Source organism: Myiozetetes cayanensis, unplaced genomic scaffold, assembly GCF_022539395.1.
Source record: "Myiozetetes cayanensis isolate MyiCay16 unplaced genomic scaffold, myiCay2020 scf10, whole genome shotgun sequence".
NCBI classification, from domain to species: Eukaryota; Metazoa; Chordata; class Aves; order Passeriformes; family Tyrannidae; genus Myiozetetes; species Myiozetetes cayanensis.
In genome coordinates this window covers 32,611,499-32,630,375 of record NW_026086605.1, presented here as the reverse complement: position 1 = coordinate 32,630,375, position 18,877 = coordinate 32,611,499, and the positions used below count along the sequence as shown (strand labels likewise).

At 41.5% G+C, this 18,877-nt stretch overlaps 2 protein-coding genes and 1 non-coding gene across 6 annotated transcripts in view; 2 read left to right on the top strand and 1 right to left on the bottom strand.

Annotated features, from left to right (window-relative positions):
- Nucleotides 1-292: 292 nt before the first annotated feature.
- DNAJC12 (DnaJ heat shock protein family (Hsp40) member C12) lies at nucleotides 293-14,352 on the top strand. 2 transcript variants are annotated; one of them, XM_050338689.1, is made up of 5 exons: nucleotides 337-4,205; nucleotides 6,598-6,676; nucleotides 8,263-8,402; nucleotides 9,104-9,302; nucleotides 11,049-14,352. In XM_050338689.1, the coding sequence occupies exons 1-5, from the start codon at nucleotides 4,128-4,130 to the stop codon at nucleotides 11,141-11,143; spliced, it is 591 nt and encodes a 196-aa protein (XP_050194646.1). In that variant the 5' UTR covers nucleotides 337-4,127; the 3' UTR covers nucleotides 11,144-14,352. The 2 variants fall into 2 exon arrangements, with proteins under 2 accessions (XP_050194655.1, XP_050194646.1); XM_050338698.1 differs by lacking the exon at nucleotides 11,049-14,352 and having other exon boundaries at nucleotides 293-4,205; nucleotides 8,263-8,442; nucleotides 9,104-9,251.
- A 3,585-nt stretch (nucleotides 14,353-17,937) lies between these two features.
- TRNAS-UGA (transfer RNA serine (anticodon UGA)) lies at nucleotides 17,938-18,019 on the bottom strand. The gene has a single exon. It is a non-coding gene; the product is annotated as a tRNA-Ser (tRNA).
- Nucleotides 18,020-18,224: 205 nt separating this feature from the next.
- Nucleotides 18,225-18,877, top strand: part of CTNNA3 (catenin alpha 3) — a 454,192-nt gene continuing 453,539 nt past the window's right edge. For 2 of the 3 annotated variants that reach the window (XM_050305769.1, XM_050305770.1), the window contains exon 1: nucleotides 18,286-18,511. The gene's annotated coding sequence lies outside the window, so the exon portion shown is untranslated. Of the gene's footprint in view, nucleotides 18,240-18,285; nucleotides 18,512-18,877 lie in introns of those variants that run through there. The other variant, XM_050305771.1, reaches the window with a different exon arrangement.

The window sequence follows — 18,877 nt, the reverse complement described above, 5'->3', positions numbered from 1 at the left end:
CGCTGCCACAACCCCCTCCCCACGGCCCCGGGGTCACCGCGGCGCGGAGGGGCCGGCAGGGCAGGGTCGGTGAGGGGCCGCTGGGCTGCCCCCTGCTTCCCCTGCCGGCAGGGCAGGGCCGGTGAGGGGCCGCTGGGCTGCCCCCTGCTTCCCCTGCCGGCAGGGCAGGGCCGGTGAGGGGCCGCTGGGCTGCCCCCTGCTTCCCCTGCCGGCAGGGCAGGGCAGGGTCGGTGAGGGGCCGCTGGGCTGCCCCCTGCTTCCCCTGCCGGCCCCTGCCCGTCCCCTGCTCGGGGACGGTGTGCACCGGCACCTCGGGCTCTTGGTCGGCATGCTCGAAGGTACTGCCTCTCGCCTCCTGGGATAAGATCTTAGCCCCTCGTCTTCTGGGATTCTGTACCGCGGTGCTTGGGCTCCCGAGATGCGGGAGCCTTCTGTGGGGTGAGCACCCGTCTGAACAACGGCTCCTGCCTTTGCTCCAAGAACATCCCCGAGTTCATTCGTTCCCACGTGCCCTGGAGGGGTGCTGGTCTCTGTGGTGCCCGCTGGTTTTTCTAGAGACCTCTTTCGTTGTGTGATTTTTAAGTGCGATCCTCAGTGCCCTACCGGGATGCTGAAGTGGGGAGGTACCAGGTGTGGGCTGTCCATGGCGTAGCGCTGCTTTCTGCCCCTGAGTCTGGGCTGGAGACAACTCGGCCACTTTCCCGGGACTGCCACCAACACAGAACTCTGATCTGAATTTCACAGACACAAATTTAAGTATTGTTGATTGTTGCTGTTCAACATCACAAGCTATTTTGCAGAAGAGTTTTAGTGAATTATACAATGGAATTCCTAGGTTTAGTGACAAGACCCAGACCAGATAGGTAGAATTTCCTCCTTTCAGGCCTTCATAGCTGACAGATTTTAAAAGATTTTAAAAATCTTTGAATTGAAGTTGTTGTCACATGGGTTTTGGATTCAAAAGGGATTATTTTATAGATAACTCACTTTATAGTTGGTCTGTGTATTTGTAAGAGAGGGATTTTTTTTTTTTTTTTTGGTTCGTGCAGGTATTAACAACCCTGAAAAACACGTACATGCCATTTTCCACACTTTCTCAAAACAAGTTGCCGAGAAACAAGATGTAAATCAGATATTTTTTATTATTCTATGCAAATTTATATGCAAGCATTCTTTTTCCTTACGCTGAGGCAAGATTCAGATTTCTTGAGAAGCACATGCAAGATGGTTTTGTCAGTATATAAAGGAGAGCTGGGGCGTTAATGTTTTGGTGGTTATTGATGTGAAGACTGCATTCTAAGGAAGAAAATCTGTAAGTGATGTAGATATATTACCTGAAGGTGTTGGTGAGGGAGTGACTTGAGGATCCTAAAGCTGCCTCTGATATTTCAGACATTTATCACAGTAATAATGGTGTTGCAGTAGTTCCCCTTAGTTTGGGAAGTCTGTGTGGCAGTGCTTGGGTCCTCTTCTGTTTCTGCTTCTCTGAGCTTGTGTGGGGACAGGGATGGAGCATGAAATGCAAAACTCAAGTGAGTTCTATTGTGCCTTGAACTTCTTGTAAATGTGCACTCTGTCCACAGGAAGCAAAACCACTGAAGTCAGTTGAGAAGAACTGGCCCAGGAAGATCTGGTGTATTTAGAGGAATAAATTCAAATAGATTTCCAGATCTTGCTGTTTTACTTGAAGGGCCATTTGTGACTTTTACAAGGTGTTGGTAAATGTCCTGTTACACTGAACCAGAATTTAGTTTCGCACTTGGCTCTAAACAAGTGAAATTGTTGGTCTGTGCTAGGACTGAATAGATGAGGTTTGTTAGTGGTTGGGTACAGAGAACAAATATGAGATTTCCTCACTTCCAGAACTGTTTGTACCTCCTGAGCAACACCAGCCACGGCCTGTGTAGGCAATAATATGTGCTATGTCCTGTGCTGTGATTCCATTGCAAATAAACTTTATGTCCTGGGGCTAATCTTTGGGTTTTTTTCCTGTGTATTATGTACAGGTTCTCTTGTTCTCGTTTTTGTTGATGCTTTGGGAGTTGCCCCACTGAAGTGAGGAGGAGCAGTAGAAGGCTGAGATGTTACTCGGTGTCGGTGTTTTGTGTCCTCCGTACACAAACCTTCAGCCTGTGCTGTGGGAGCCTTTGTGCCCCAAGGCCTGAGGGTCGGCAGGGGCACAGCTGTGGGCGCTGCTGCAGTTTGGAGCAAAGCCCTTGTTTGTTTGGCCTGAGCAGGTGAGTATGGGTGGGACCAGGGCTTCAGCGAGCATGTTCCCCGCGAACGAGCAGCTTCCAAGTCTTGGGGCTTTGTCACTGGAATCCAGCTCTTGGGCCTACAGCTCCACAAAAGTAGCCACTGAAAGCTGGACTGGAAAAGGGTTAAAGAGCCTTCCCTTTCACCTTTGGCAAATACGCAAGGAATACTTGGAAAAGAAAGAGATGTCAGGAATGCTGCTGGGAGGAGGGACAGCTGTTTGTTTTTTGTCCTCCCCAAAGTACATTCTATTTAAATATTTACATGTTCTCTTGCTAAACAGCTTTCCTTTTTTTTTCTATACTTTTCTGATTTATTATTAAGTTATGAATTTAATTTAATAGGGGGAGACAGGTTTGTAATTGCTAATTCTTCTGCTTCAAGTTGAAAAAGCATTTCTGTTGTTTTTTTCACTCAGAGAAGTATGATGCTAGAGTTTTCTAACAGATTTAAGTGGTTTCATTGAGGCTTGGTTTTCGTCTTTTAATATTATTGCTTCTTTTCATGTACTTTCTATATTTTATAATCTCAGTAAGCTATCTGAACATCCAGTAAAAATAGAAAACTTGAGACAATATAGCCTTGAAGAGAAAGCAGTGGAAGACTAATAATAAATGTAATTGCAGAACATTAATAATGTAGATAATAAAGTAAAGCACTTGTAGATGCAAAAATTATATATTTGTTATTCATAAACAACTCTGAATGGCCCCTGGGTCCTTCATTGGGTATACCTGTCCCAGCCTTGGTCACACTCTGGGGATGTGTTTTGCACTGATTCTCCTGCAAGATCACTGCATCTAGAACTGTGTACCTACTGAAGGCATCTGTTTTAAGTATTAGTTTAAAAAATCAGCAGTATTTAAGGACATGAAGCATCTTGGATTACAAAGCTCTTGCAGGGGTGGGAAGAGTGAAAACAGAGCTTCTGAGGCTCCAGAGAAAATGCTGCAGCACAGGTTTGGTATTACAGCTGGGAGGTAATCCTCTGAAATAACAGATCATGGGAGACACCAGTTGTGTCTGTAGCCTTTGTTGGGCTGAGGCCTTGGTCACTAAACGTAGTTCAAAATTGAAGGTATTTCACTTCAGTGTAAAATGAGTTTTACAAGGAACGTGTATGCACACAGTACATGCCTTCAGTACACAGTTTGAAAGTAAGGTAGCGTGAGGAAGGGTCCCCATTTAATTTGATAGTAGTATAATGCCTTTGGATAGTTTTAATTTTGTCAGATGCGTGGCTGAGCTGTTTGTTTTTGAGGAGGTGTGAATATAACTGAGGAAGCTTCGGTGAGTAGATTGCCCCATTTTTTATGAGGTGACTGACAGAACTGACAGACTTTGGCAGAATCAGTACCCTATAATCATTATTTTGGATGTATTCCTTACTCTTTCCTATAATTCCCCATTTAATCCCCTTGTCAAAGACTGTGGCAAAAGTTGCAACTAAAGATCGAGCAGCTGATGTATTTGTGTGGGCTCAGGGAAGCGTGTGCTGGTTTGCAGTGGCCGCACAGGTCCCGGCGTGAGCAGAATCTCAGCCAGGATTCGCTCAGTGCCCAGAACTCTGGTCTGGACGGAATCCTCAGTTTAACGTTGAAGTGACTCTGGCAACTACAAATCCCAGGGAGCTTTGCTGGGAGCAGGTTTGTGCAGGAGGGTTGGCATCCTGCAGGGACCAATGGCAGCGGAGAACTCCTCAAACCCCTGCGTGTCAGCTGCCAGCGCTCCAAAGCGCCGGAGAGAGCTGGAGACCGGAGTGGGAACCGCCTGTTGCCCTGGGCTGATTTAAAGTCCTCTGTGAGCTGTGAATTGACATCGTATTCTACAACCTCTGTGCCGGCTGGAAAAAGCCCGCGGGAGTAGTGCCGATGGATGCGATTCTGAACTGCAGCGTGGAGGATTTGGAGGATTACTACAACTTGCTGGGATGCGATGAGCTATCGACGGTAAGAACCTTCCCTCGCTCCCCCAGGTTAATCACAGTTTGAATGTGCTCGGCTGTCCGCGGGGAATCTGGGGGCAGGACTGTCTGAAATGGCTGGTGAACCTCCTTTCTTGCTTTCCCTTGGAAAGCTCGATTTTCTGATGTGTGCAGCAACGTGAAGAGCCCAGAATAAGGCTTAGGTTAAGAGTACCCTGTAGAACAGGAGTGTGGTAGGGATACAGCCAAATAACGGCTTATTCATTGGTGTAGATCCACAAGTGGACAAGCCAACTGCATACATGTGACAGCATCCAAATAATATTTTGGAATATGGTTTTGAAAAATGAAAAGCTATTTATGTGCTACTAAGATGACGAATGTTTTTATAGCTATAGGGCACTGATAACCCTGCTGAGTTTCTCAGGCCTTATACATATTTCAGGTTTTCTTAACTGTATTCATTGGTTCAGAGGAAAAACCAAAATAATACCTCGTTTTCATTCATCATATTATTGCTTCTAAGTGCTATTTTTAATGACATTAAAATACCAGCTTTACTAATTTGTTTCGGTAGCAGATACATTCTTTATAATGAGATCTCTAGCTAGGCAATTGTTGAGTTAATTGTAGCTAAAACAAGTGTGCTTCATTCTAAAGGTGCCTGTATAACATTTTTTTGAAAGTCTGGTATACGAAGTCTCTCACCTGTCCTAGTGGTCAAGTGTAAAGATCAAGAGGAGACATCTTCGTTGTGTCACAGAAGGAAATGTAAAGCTGTTCCTGAAGAAACTCCTAGAAAGGATCCCAGCAGAGGGCAGTGCTCAAGTCTCCATGCAGGCTCGTTTTTCAGATGCTGTTGCTCGTTTTCTACCTCACACCAATTCCTTAAGATCTTAGCAATTAACGAGAGCAGTTCAAGTACATCTGATAACGGGTTTTCAGGTTGCTTAAAATGAAATTAAAAAGCTGGAATAAATGCTAGTGGGCCCTGAAGAACAAGCTGTCAAGTGCCGTTTGTTGAGAGAAGCAGCAGACGTCGCTGCCTTGTTTTTGCCGTGGTGAGGTCACAGGCTGGCCGAGCCCCGGGATCACCTCCCTCAGGATGCTGCACAGCACTGCTAAGGTCTAACAGAAATTTGGGGCATCACAAGTGTTTTGCAACCACGCTCCTTTGTACATGCAGGCAAGTACATGTAGCAGCACAGGCTTCTCTGTGCTACTCTGCTGATACTGTACACATTTAAACTGCAAAGTGCCCCTTTAGGTAACCTTTGAGATGGTAGCTGGCTATACAGTAACCAGCTTCATCAAGTTCTCTATAGGATATATGTATTTTTAAGTGCTGTACTTACTGGAGATACACCACATTACATCTCTTCCTCTGTAATAAGTTACTGAGAAGAGGGAAAGCTGTAGAATTCTTAAGATACCACCAAAGACCACGTTTTTTCCCAGCATATACCAGCAAAATTTGGCAAGCTAGTTGAGCAAACTGTGATTTTATTCTAAAGGAAAAATGTTATGAGCCTTAATTTTGAAATAAATAATTTAAATTGTATGTGGCTCTCATGGTTTGAAGGATGAGCCTTTCTTTTATGGGAAAGAATAGTAACTACTTGATACCTCAGGGTGAATTATTGTGAAAGCTTAAGCTGTACTGGAATGATATAAAGAAGTTTTGGCTTCTGAATTATAATAGGCAGCAAGATACTTGGAAAAGCACTAAACATTTGAAAATCTAAGCTGATGCCCACGCCAGTGGTTTCCTATATTTTGTTAATTGTTAATATGTCTTTGTTTTTCCAGTGGTTGTGGTACTTTACAGTACTACAAACTGTGTGGGAACTTGTAATTCATTAATAAACGTGCTAATATTGATTATAAATCTATTCTATTCCAAGCCAACCTTTCTGCACAGAAAATTAACTTGGAGGAAGAATGTGAGCTGCTGGTTATCTAGCAGTGGGGTATCCAAGGTGGAAAAGCCATGTGGTGCTGGCTGAACTTCCTATGAAGAGGATATGGAGAAAGCCACCTAATCCACCAAATGAATCTTCAGCAGTACAGAAAGAGTTTGAGTTGATTAAACAAAGTAAAGAGCAGCTGAAGAGATGCATTTTGCCTGTGTGGTCAAATGTCTTTACACATTTTTCTTAGAGCCAACTTACCATATTGGATGACTGACATTCACAAAAACAAGAGTAAGGATGAGTGCATGGAAAATGAAATTAAATAAGCAGTGTCACTGGCAGATGGTTGTTACCTACTTTGCTTGTACTAAAGGTTGTAAAAATGAATAGACAAAATCTTTCAGCATTCTTAGTTAATCTTCCCAACCCCTTTCAAAAATCAAATTTGAAAAACTTTTCTGTGTCTATCTATTTAACTACTTTAAGTTTCAATATTTTGTTTAGGTTGAACAAATTCTTGCAGAATATAAGATTAAAGCCCTTGAATGTCATCCTGACAAGCATCCTGGAAACCCCAAAGCAGGTATGTATCATTTCTTGTTTAAAAGCAATTAACATGACCAAGGTGCTAAATTCAGCCTTAAAACTTTGTTAAATATTCCTTCCCCTCAACATGTTTTAATCATCATGTGTATTTGGCATATTCTACTTAAATAACAGGCTTTTAATGTTCTTGTCTAAGACTTGCACACATTTAGGTGATAGTGCAGAAAGACACATGTTGGATTTTTTTGTTTTCTAGGATTTTCTTTTTTTTTCTTTCCGTGGCTTGTTTTTCCCCAAAAAACAGGTGGGACCTGAGCTGTGAGGACTAAGCAGCAGCTGAGTTATTTGGATCTAGTGTGACCCATTCGTAACCACAGAGAGGTCTGGTCGGTGCTCACCCCCATCTGAGGAGTTTATATTCTTATGTTCTGATTGTGATTTTGATCCCCCGCCAAAATTTTGTTGTGGAATAATTTAATATGCTTCTCATTTTAAATAATGCACAGAACTTCCTCTTTGGATTCTTCCTATTAGTTGAACTATAAACTATAAAGCAGGGCTTTCCTTTCCTTAGTGAGCTCACAGGAGAGGAGGGGAATGTGGGCATTCGAATGTCAAACCAGCTTTGTTCATCAAGAAGGAATGTTTTATGCTCTATTTACCTGAACATGCTGTATTTACTTTAAATACCTTTTTATGCTACTGGTAAAAGTTTACTTCATATTTTTTATTTCATTGGCTTAAAGCTCAATAAAGAGTAATTAAAGTAGACCTTTTATTTGTTGAAAACTAGTAACACTATAAGGAAACGTAATAGAACCGGCCCCTCAGCCTGTTGTCCCTTGTTTGATTTGTAGTTACCAATTTTGATTAGTGTTTGGACATAGTGTATTTCAAAAGAAATCTCTCTAATTTGTAGACTGGAATAAATGAATAATAGATCACTGTAACATGGGTGAGTCACAGATAAAGTCTAAATCTTTATAACCCTTCTACAAATAGTAACATGCAGCTGCATCCTTAGTAACCATTTCATGAGAAATGACCCTGGAGGGAAGAAGGAGATCTCTCATTCATCCAGCCTGGTATTCAGGATGACATTTTAGCATATGTAGAGAGCGCGCACCTAACAAAATGCACAAGTTAATTAATTTGAACTATCTTTAGATTATTGCTTCTCAGTTTCTGCTTGTCTGTTTTTCCCCTTTTCCTGTTTTATTGCTGCTATACTGTTCTCTGACTTCCTTGCTTCTGTAGATCTAGGTGTTTTCCTTCTAAGCAGTGTTGCTCTAACTTCCCTTTTTAAGGTTGTCTGCAAGGGCTGACCTGTGCCTTTTGCCTGTGTACTCTCTCAGGTTCTCTCAGCTTAAATTTAGGAGCTTTTGAAGGCAGTAGACTAAGAAGCATTTTATTCCTCATTTGAAAGGGTGTCAGCTGTCCACCAAAGGTGATCCTGATGCCAGCTACAGCTGTGCAAGCTGTAAGCAGAACAACCACATCCCTCACTGACTGGCTTCTCCTTCTGCCTCCTCTGTTCTGTTTGCTCTGAGCCATTGTTGGCATCTGAATTCAAGGCTTGGAAAACAAATACTGGCTTTAGCATCCTTTTGGTTTGTGTTCTAGTGGAGAGTTTCCAGAAGCTGCAGCAAGCTAAGGAGGTTCTCACTAACGAAGAAAGCCGGGCGCGCTACGATTACTGGCGACGGAGCAAAATCACCATCCCCTTCCAGCAGTGGGAGGCCCTGAGCAGCTCCGTGAAAACGGTTGGTGGTGCCTAAGTTGGGCCTTCAGGAGGAAGGGAAGGTAGGGCTGGACCAGACAAAAGGCTGCAGTGAGTGAGGGGATGAGTTAACAGCAGTGGAGGGGCTTGGGGATGGGAATAGCACAGAGTGATTCCTGCACTATTGGATGTTAAGGAAATTGAGGAAAAATTAGAGGGCTATAGAAACCCGTTCACAGAAGGGCCTGTAGTTTTGGAGTGAATTTATCAAGTTGCTGCTTTTGTGTTTGTGTGTTTCAGGAAGTAACTTAAGGTCTGTTTCCAAATGCTTCAGCGTGCCTCGTTTTTGTAGGAGGCTTTTCTTTCTTTTCAAAGTTAGATTAAAGCTGGGACCTTTATGTAATATATTCTCCTTTTGGTATATTGTCTATCAGATAGGTTTTTCATGCTATCTGATTAAAGAAAGAGCTCATTGAAAAATCCAGAAGATAGGTTCCTTGAAACCCTGGGCTTCACACAGTGTTTTGGAGGGACCCTGCTGGGCTAGTGGGGTGACTTGTGACAGAGAGTTGTTTTCCCTCATGTTTTTACTATGTTCCTAGCAGATCTCAATTCCATAATATTTGATTTTTTTTCTACTTTATTAGAGTGAATTTTAGTTACAACAATATAAGAAAGAAAAGTTCAATAATTCTTTTTTACAGCACAGGAATTAGTTATTTGTTACTTTTTGCATTCCTTTAGTCAATGCACTGGGCTGTCCAAAGTAAGAAGGAACAAATGCTGGAAGCTCCTGACTTCAGTAATACTGACATAACTCATGAGATTTGGACCCAGCAGAGGGAAAACAATGAAGATGGATTGTTGGAAGGGAACAGGGAGCAAGAAGATGTTGCAACTCCTGATGTGAAGCCACAGTCTTCAAAGAATCCAGACTCCCCAAGTAAGTGAAAACAGCAGTTACAAAAAATTGCAGTATCCAGGGATTGGCCTGAAATGGGGGCTTTTAATCATGAGCTATTCTTCTTCAGAACAATATGTTTGACTGGTAGGTTTTTTATCATGGGTTTGGGTTGGAGTTTTGTTTTGGGGTTTATGCTTTTTCTTATTTATTTAATTTTGAAGTTTTCAGACCTTTCTTCTTCCCTACCACATTTCCTTGCCTGTTTTCTAGTAAAGCCAGAAAACCTGAGTAGAAACAAAAAAAAAGCTGTAACCAAAATGGAAAGTTCAGTTTTGCTGCTATATGAAAATTAAAAATTTAAAAAAAGGCAGTTCTTTTCAGTGACTTTAAAAAAAAAACACTTTTAAAACAATTGAGTAAAATATTTAGGTTTCGTTTTCTATCCAGTATTTATTACTTCTGAGCAGTTTGCATCTGATGAGTTAATGAGATCTAAAATTTGAGACTTGAAGGCTTCTTTTGTATTCAAACAGGGTTTTTAAAATATAGTGCATGCAACCAGGATAAATGTGTATTTCAAATTGTCACCTACCCAGTCAGTACACTGCAGTCATATTACAGTCAGTACCTCTGTCTGTTGTCTAGGTCAGTGTGCCTGATGAAAGCTTACTTACCACAGCAGCCACCTCTGTTCTGCCTGATCCTTCAGGAGTTTCATAGGCTTAAGCTTATATTATCAGAGAAGTATTATTAAACAAAGCCCTGTAATTTTTTTTCCCAGTTTGATCAAGCGGGAAATGAAGTTCAGCTGTGAGGATGGCAAAACCTTGTGTAATCCCAACCATTTGTGGAATGCAGAAAATAGATGAGAAAATTAAACAAACAAATGTATGTCAGGCCTAACTGAAAACTTGATATTGAGAAATTATGCTCTATAACTTTGCACTATTTGCTCTTTTTTGGTAATTAAATCATCACTGTAGAACAGTAAAATTTTGAACTAAAGAAAAAAATCATCCTGTTCCTTGCAATGGTGAATTTTCTTTGCAGGCATCTTCTTTCTCAGGGTTTTTATTTTCTGAGTTTTAATTTAATTTCCAGATGTTTAAATGGGAAAAATATCAAACTCGTCAAGCACCAACTTAATTTATCCAGTAGGCATATATTTACATTAATAAATGTTGATATTATAATATATTTATTTGACAGGGTCTACATGTATTTCAGTGTTTATACTTAATGTTAGACACTTGATAATGCTTTTGTTTTGATTCAGGGAAAATTACTACATTGGATTCCACTTTTAAACGGTGATATTTTCAGTTCCTCTCTGCCGGTCTGTACAAATTACAGACTACAAGTCCATGTAGCTCTTTCAGCCTGAATAAGAGATTTTAACACTAATTCTGCTAATAGGTTTCATTTTTCCTGATATAGGAAAATCACATTTTAGTATTAACTGGCAGATTTATCATGTCACCATCTGTCTCTTCTTCTTTAGATTAAGCCAGTGCAATTTGTTCAGTTTTTCTTTGGGAATCCTCTTTTGTGGGCTGCTGTTTTTCTTGCTGTTCTCTTTTGGACTCTTCCCAGCTGATACACCCTGAAGTTTGGTGTTTGGGATTTTGTTCAAACATGCCAAGAATCCTGACCCTGCTGGTCAGGAGCACTGAAGTGACCAATTTTTTATTTACTTTTTTAGAGGGAAGACTATCAAGTATTATTTCAGACAATTTTATACTTAATTTATAATAACTTACTTGCCTTTCTCTTTTCCTTTCTCAGGATTTTCAGAGGGAAATTACTGGCACTTGCGTTTCCGCTGGTCAGGTGATGCTCCATCAGACCTTCTGAGGAAATTCAGAAACTATGAGATCTAAAACGCAGAATATACAAGAGCATGAGATCATGTGTTCAACAGCTCAGTATTTTTTTTTTGTGTCAGCATTTATAAGTTATTTGTATTTTGTATTCACTTGTTGTAACGTGAACGTTGTCCCAATCGATGTCTAAATATGGATTTAACACGTGCTGTGAGCATTACAGGTGGAGGTCTTTCTGTTCAACAAGCAAAGCCTTTTCAGTATTAACATGAAATGATTTTGTGAAGTTGTCTGGTGTCTTATATATCGTTTCTTGTATTCTGGAATACTGCATAGTGATTGATATTTTTCTGATTGCTGTGATGTTATAAAGAACATACTCTCAGTAGAACAGAAAGTCCTTGTGGGACTCCAGGGTATCGTTCTATTCAGAGATGATCATCCTAAAGCTGTTTGACAATGAACTGTAAACAAAACTGTGCTTATTTCTGAACTCTGTGCTCTGGCTCACTTCTCCATGGCATTGTACTCACTGCAATGATTTATAATGCAGGCATTACAAACTTAACTTCTTGGAGGATTGTGATCTTATGATAGAGATGAAAGAAGAAGGTTCTTATTATCCGAGGAGGTCACTGTGATAGATCAAGCACTCCTAAAAAATCACTTGCTTTCTACCATAACAAGTACGCTTTTTGCACCAGCTGTTTATTTTGGAAGGCAGTTCCAGAACTTTACCTGTCTAGTTAGCAACGTTTTTTAATTAAGATTTATTGGTGGACAACTGGTCCTCCTTGCTACATCTGCCAACATTGTCCTATGGCTTCGTAGCAATTTCCCTCCCTGCTGAGGTGGGGGTAAACGTGGTTTTATCAGTTTTTATCAGAATGAAGAATCGGAGAAGTCAGCACTAATGTGTACAAAATCTCACATGCTAGTTTTTTTGATATTTTGGGCAACTTTTCAAATTCTACATAGTTGTTTATTTATTTTGTATTTGCTTTCTTCTTTGCAAATCTGGCTAATATGTCAGGTATTAACACTGTGGTTTTGTGCGGGCAGATAATTCCATCAGCAGCAAATAAAACTGCCTGCATACTGGAAAGGGTTTGCTTTCATCTTTTTAACTAAATCCTTCACCCACCACAGAGATCCCTTTAGAATTTCTTGTTGTTTGTACCCTCAGTGGGTAAAAGCTTAAGGGAGCTTAAGTTGTGTATCTGGGGCATCTCACTGGAAAGTGTAACCTGAAAAGTCCAGTGTTCTGCCAACATGGAAACAATGTTTTGATGTCTGTCTCCCCCACGCAGGGGCTGATGTGTTGACTGACCTACTGTGCTTCCCCTTGCATATTTTGCAGCTGGAAACATTATAGAGATGAGTTTTATAATTCTCTAATATCTGGTGAATTTAATCACCATTTCTTTTCTAGTGCATTTGCTGCTTTACTTCATAGAAACATATTTGCTCAAGAAAAACTTTCAGTCCCTATTATAAAGAGGGATTGTAAAGTGTCAAACAGTAGGAACAGGATAAACTCGAGTTCATTTGAAGGATGTACAGTAATAGGGAACAATTTTCTCTCTAACAAAAAGGTGGGAATGCAGCCAGCTGGAGCACTTCGAATCAGGTGAAGGCTCAGATTCTTCTCTCACCATTTCGCTTGCCAGTAAAGGTAAAAGGGGGTAGTTGGATGGATGATTTAGCACTTAATGAGCTGGTTTCCCTTGAGAAGTGAGTACACAATAGACCTCTGAACAGCAGGCTCATTGTTTGTGTCATTAAAACTGATGTCGTGATTAGCCAATTACTGCACAGTTTATTTTGGCAAAGAACCTTCGGGTGTTTGTTCTGGATGAATAATTGCAGATATTTGGAAGACTCTTAGCCCAGTGAAAGCTGATGGCAAAACTTGTGTTTTGCAACATGCCTGCTAGAGATCAGTATTTTAATTTGTATTTGCCCTCTGAAGAGGTCAGGTTAGAACTGGTGCTCCAGAACACCAATACCATCAATACAGACTTTAAAATTTTTTTTCTATTTCTCTATGTGTTAAACTTGGAATGGTCCAATTTTCTGTATTTCTCAACTAGAGTTGAATTAACCTATTCCTAGCAGAGCAAACCTGGGGGTACTGGAAGGCCAGAGGAACCTGTGCAGCTTTTACTATTGTTCCCCAAAAAAACAGGTGGGACCTGACCTGTGGGCCAGTAACAAGAGTTAGCTGGAATAAGTGGGCAGCCTAGTTCATCATGGCAGAAAGTAAAGAAATAAACACTTGACAAATTATTCGGTGTTAGACCACTCAGGGTCCACCCTCCAAGGGTAAACTGCTTTTTTGCCCTTTTTTTTTTTTTTTTTTTTTTTAAGAAGTTTTTCTCCTAGTAGCATGAAAAGATCCAGGAAATATTCCCCATGACATTTTTATTTATTGTGGTGCCTCAGCCTCTGCAGTGGTGAGCACAGAACATACTTCACATGCTTCAATTTTAACTGGGTGGGGGTTTGTGAGGTGGATCCAAAGCTCTGTGGACATGTGATTACGAGCCAGTGGTCAGGTGTACGTGGTTTTCAGTGGTACACAGAGAATTTAACTTGCTTTACAAAGTGGAAACAGCTGCAAAAGGTTAATTGTGGGGGTGGGCAACAACAGCAACAAACCCAGACACCACATGTGAGATTAGGGCCTGTGAATCTGAAGCTGGTGGAGGAGGGCAGTTCTCTGCAAGTGATGGTAAGGTCCCATTTTCTTCTTTAGCACTTCTTGTGAGTTGTTTAGGTGGGTAACAAAGGGTTCTGGGTACCTGAGGGGTCTGACTCAGTGTGTGCTTCCATCACTCACATCACTGAGTGTTACTGTGCTGGGGTGCTACAGCTCGGAATGAATTGGTGTGAGAATAAACTGGGAGGTGAGCCCAGCTCCTCTGAGTCCAGTCAAAAGGGTTAATAAAGCTTGGCCATTACTAGACTTGTGAGGGCTGAAAAGCTTTAATGTGGAAGTTATGAGATAGCAGATGGGGCTGCAGGTGGGTGATGATGATGATAAAATACAGAGAACTGGGCATGTTGTTGAATGCTGTGTTCTAGGTGTTTGAGCCTGTATCAACCAGGTTTGTAAGATCAGAAATTAAGCAGCTATTTAGCCAGGTGTTAACACTGTAACTGAACAGCTGGGGGGGACCCTTGAATTATGTAAAATTATTTTATTTTTGTCTACTTCTGTCATACTTGTTGTGCAAATGCAGAATATATAAGATTGCAACTTTCCTAGTTCTTGACAAACTTATTGTTTTGCCAGTATTTGCCAAGTTGTTTTGCCAACATTTCCCAAGTGACAATATAAGAGTTAAAGTTTGGATGATGAATAGAGACAGTATATGACTTAAAATCTCGGGCTGAGTAATGCTGAATGATAGGTAAGGTCGTTTCCTGAATGTTCTTTTCCTCCTTAAATAAGATTAGGGAAAAAAAAAAAAAAGGTAGTTTATAAGTTCTATAATAGAAGCAAGCATCCTGATGATTAAAACAGATACTGGGTAGCTTTAATTTCCTGAGCATGAACATTGCTATCTTACCTTCCCAGCAGGCTCATCTCTCATTTCAGGATATGAAAGTGTAAGCAGTGAGGCTGTTGTAAAAGATAAAGCCCCTCAGTAAGTGGCCGGGCTCTGTCACTGTCAGCTGGGGAGACGTTTATCAGTTAGTTTGTGCTGGGTGTTTTTATGGCAGCCCAGTGTACACACACATCCTACTGTTCCAGGATGGCAGGCCCTGGGTGTGTTTCTGCTTTCACCTTCGCTGTATTTAATCTTGGCTCCCTCTCATGTTAATGAAGATGAGACTTTTCACGTGCTCTGTTTGTCCCAGCTTTAAAGGGCTCGTGTCTGAGTCATTACAGTGGTACACGGTATAAAGTTGGAGCTTTTAAACGTTTTGGGTCTCTGATGGATATTCTAACCTGTCACAGGTGATGGATGCTGGAGAAAATGATTTTTCTTTCCTCTATTCCATCTTCGCAGGGGTTGGCTCTTTCTCCCTTCTTCTGGTGGAGCAGTAAGAGAGAGGGACTACTTCTAGAAAATGAAATTTTTGGCCAAAGTGCAGAAGATTTCCAGACTTGATATTGTTGTTGTGGTTCTCAGTGCTTTGGACAAAATGATTTGCTTACTGCTTTGCCAGAAATGCTTCTCTGAAAATATGGAAGGACTCTTGGCACCAAAGGCAGAGAGCTTTTCTAGGGAGATGCAGTTTGGGCATCAGTCCTTACTGAAAGTACTTTGTTAGGATTGTCAGAGCTGGTCATTCATTTCCATGGAGCCCCCAGATTCTGGCTGGGTGGTGAGAGGACTGACAGCTCCTCACAGACTTTGTGTGAGTGATATCTCTGGGTGGGTGGTGGGCAGGAGAATGAGCAGAAAGGTCCAGAGAGTAAGAGACAGTTGCAGCTGGTTGAGTCTGAGTGCCTTGTGTCCTGAGCCCAGGACATTGGTGCTGGTGATGTGTCTGTAGCTTTAGTAGGCTGTTTGGCAGTCCTTACTTATTGTCTTCCCTAATTACAAAAAATAACTGCAAGTAAAACCATAGGGTTCTTCCCCTTTAGTGCCTTGATGGGAACATTTTCATAAACCTTGCTGATGGGTGAGAGTGGGAAAGAACTCGGGTGTTTGCTGCTGCTCTTTTTTCAACTGCCAAGTTTTGGGGGAAATCACTTTCAAGGAGAAAAGGTTCACTGAATGCAAATACTTCCTCATACAGAGCAGAGTTTTGTTTTTCTGACAGACTGGCCTCTTGTTTTTCAATATAAAATTTAAAATAACCATATCTTTTGGTGTCAGTCATTTGGCTTTTCCATCCGCAGCAAGGTCCAGTGCAAAGAACATCCTGAAGTAAACTTCCTAAAAAATGTTTATTTGGGTTGGTGCTTTGTCTTCAGATTTATGAAAACAATGAAATATGTCTTTTGGAAATAAGACACTGAAACTGGTCAGAAAAAGCCCTGTCAACATCTTCAGCGATACAGTGGAAAAGAAGGATTAGCTTGGCCACTGTGTTTAGTAATTTGAGTCTTTTAATACTATCTCTGTATTAATTTGGAAAGCTCCCCAAAACTGAATTACACAAAACAGTGTTTCTCTCTTCTGTTCGAGATTAAAGAGGTGTGAAGGATCTTCAAATTATAAGGGAACAAAAAATAATTTAATTTCTTGACTCAATAAACAAAATCAGGCCTTATATGTGGAAAATATGTTGGTTTTTTTAAGTTATCTGAAATGTGCCCACTCCCCCAAAATGTTGGTATTTTGCAGAGTGACTAACATGTTGTACTGTTCTTAACACAAAATTTTAAGCTGCTGTGAGAATACAAATGTGCTAAGGAGAAAGTAGCACATGTGCTGCACCTTAGCAAAAGATATTTAAGTTGGTACAGCATTTAAAAACTGCCTCCTCTGAAAGGTCTGAGATAAGGTGTCTGATCCCAGTATCCATTGGCACATACTTTCCCCTGTGAGAACTTAAGAGAAATGTCTAATATTATGGTCATATATCATATATTACACAGGCCCATTGTCATTTATTTACCAGTTTAATATTCCCTCTAAAATGTAACTTCTAACTTACATGTGCCCTAATAGAAACAAACACCAAAACCTGAAATCCCTGGAAAGCTTTGTTAGGGAGCCTTTTGAGATGTTCATTTTGCTGCCAGCTTAAACAATTTTTTGTTTGTTCCCTCTTTCTTTTATTTTGTTCTAAGCAGGGATAAATCACTGTTTCCTTTTCTTCCCGTCTCTCTTTTTTAATTAAATTAAGTTGCATTAACAAAACATGATCCTGGAATAAATGGGTTTGTATGTGTGTTTGTGTTGGGTTTTTCTCTTGTTTTTAAGAGAGAGAGAAGTGAAAAGCAGTTGTTCCTCCTCTGCCTATTTTGGCCTCTGTGAAAATGGCCTTTTTCTTGTTTCCAGCCTTTTCTTGGTGAATTTTTCAGCCCTTCACTAATGCAGGAGCCACGCATAGGAGGAGACTAACACATCTGAGTGGGGCAAGTCAGTTTAAGCAGGTCAGAAAGAGGGGATTGAGGGCCTTCTTTTGTTTTTCTTGGTTCTTAGTTGCCAAATAGCTTCTGTGGGGCTTTTTTTCCCCCTCATTGTCAAATTTTCCTTGTGTGTGTGCATGTCATGCATGTGCAGAAAGTCACAAAGGGCAGGAAAAGATGATCTAGGACTCCCCCCGACTGGAATTCTAGGAGGAATCAGAGCAGCTTCCTTCACAAAAGGGAAGATTCCATGGAGCAAATGCATTCCATGCAGAGTAGCCTGCTGCCGACAATATTTTGTTTATTTCGTATCAGCTGTCTGACATGGAGGCAGGACAATAATCCTTTGGGCAGGTCAGTGCAATGTTTTTGTGTAGGATCTCCTTAATGTGTGTAAATATCTAAAGGGGGGTTGCCAAGAGGATGGAGCCAGACTTTGGTGGTGCCAAGCAATAGGACAAGGGGCAACGAGCAGAAACTGATGCCCAGGAAGTTCCACCTGAGCATGAGGAAGAACTTTGTTCTTGTGCGATGACTGAGCAGTGGAACAGGTCGCCCAGAGAGGGTGTGGGGTCTCCTTCACTGGGAATATCCCAGAGCTGTGTGGATGCAGTTCTATGCCACGTGCAGGAAGGTTGAACCCAGTGATCCACTGCGGATCCTTTGATCTTGCCGATCCTGTGCAACACCAGCTCATCTCTCATTTTGCTGCGGAGCTTTAGCAGCGAGAGAAACATGAAGATTAAAACTTGAACATTATGAGAAATAAAAGGACCCCACGAGAAGGGGAGCTAAAAGGTGACCGCCACCCGGCCGCAGCGAGCAGGGTTCGAACCTGCGCGGGGAGACCCCATTGGATTTCAAGTCCAACGCCTTAACCACTCGGCCATCGCTGCTGCTGGCAGCGACTGGGCCCGGCTGCGTCCTTATAGGGCGTTCCGCCGCGGGAGGCCACGCCCCCAGCCCGGCGGAGCCAATGGGCGCCGCGGGCCCCGCCCCCCCGGTGAGGGAGCCGCCGCCATGGCGGCCCAGCGGCGCAGGGACTCGAAACCTCCGTGTGCTTTGGAGCTTTCCTGCCTGAAACGTAAAGGCTGTGTCTGCTCCCGAGGGTTAAATGTGCGCACCTGAACGAGATAGAGAGAGGGCAGCCGGGAACTGCGACAGAGTACAGTAACGATTAGGGATTGCGTTAGCTCCCGCAGTGATGTTCATTTTTTCTCGGTTTTACGATTTCTTTCAGTTATTAAAAAATGCCTTTATCATATGTCTCTTATATGTAATTTAATTAACTGTAGATAATATATATTTTTTTTACCCTAGCAACAGTTAATTGTGCCAGCAGTAGTACAGTGAAAATCTAACTTGACTTCGGACCTGTGGAGCAATGGGTAAAAATATCATTTTACCTCATTTTCCCTCCAATAGTAAGAGCTCTTGTTAATACTCTTTTATAGCTGGAGTGATGTTGATAACTGTGCTTCCCTGCCTCCATTTTTTTTGGTATGAATTATTGATCAAGAAGCACTCATGATGAATCTTTAACTTGCCTCAGTACCAAAAATATTGCTGAATTAGTAAAGATCTTAAAATAGGCTCATGAAAATAGTCTTTTAGGACTTTTCTCTGGAAACCTGACCTGGAATAACGTAGAGAACAGACAGATATTAGAAAGCACAAGATGTATCCATAGTTTAAAGGAGTTAAAAAGAGTGAAAAAAAAGTAGTACTTTCACTACAGTATATTATAGCTGATG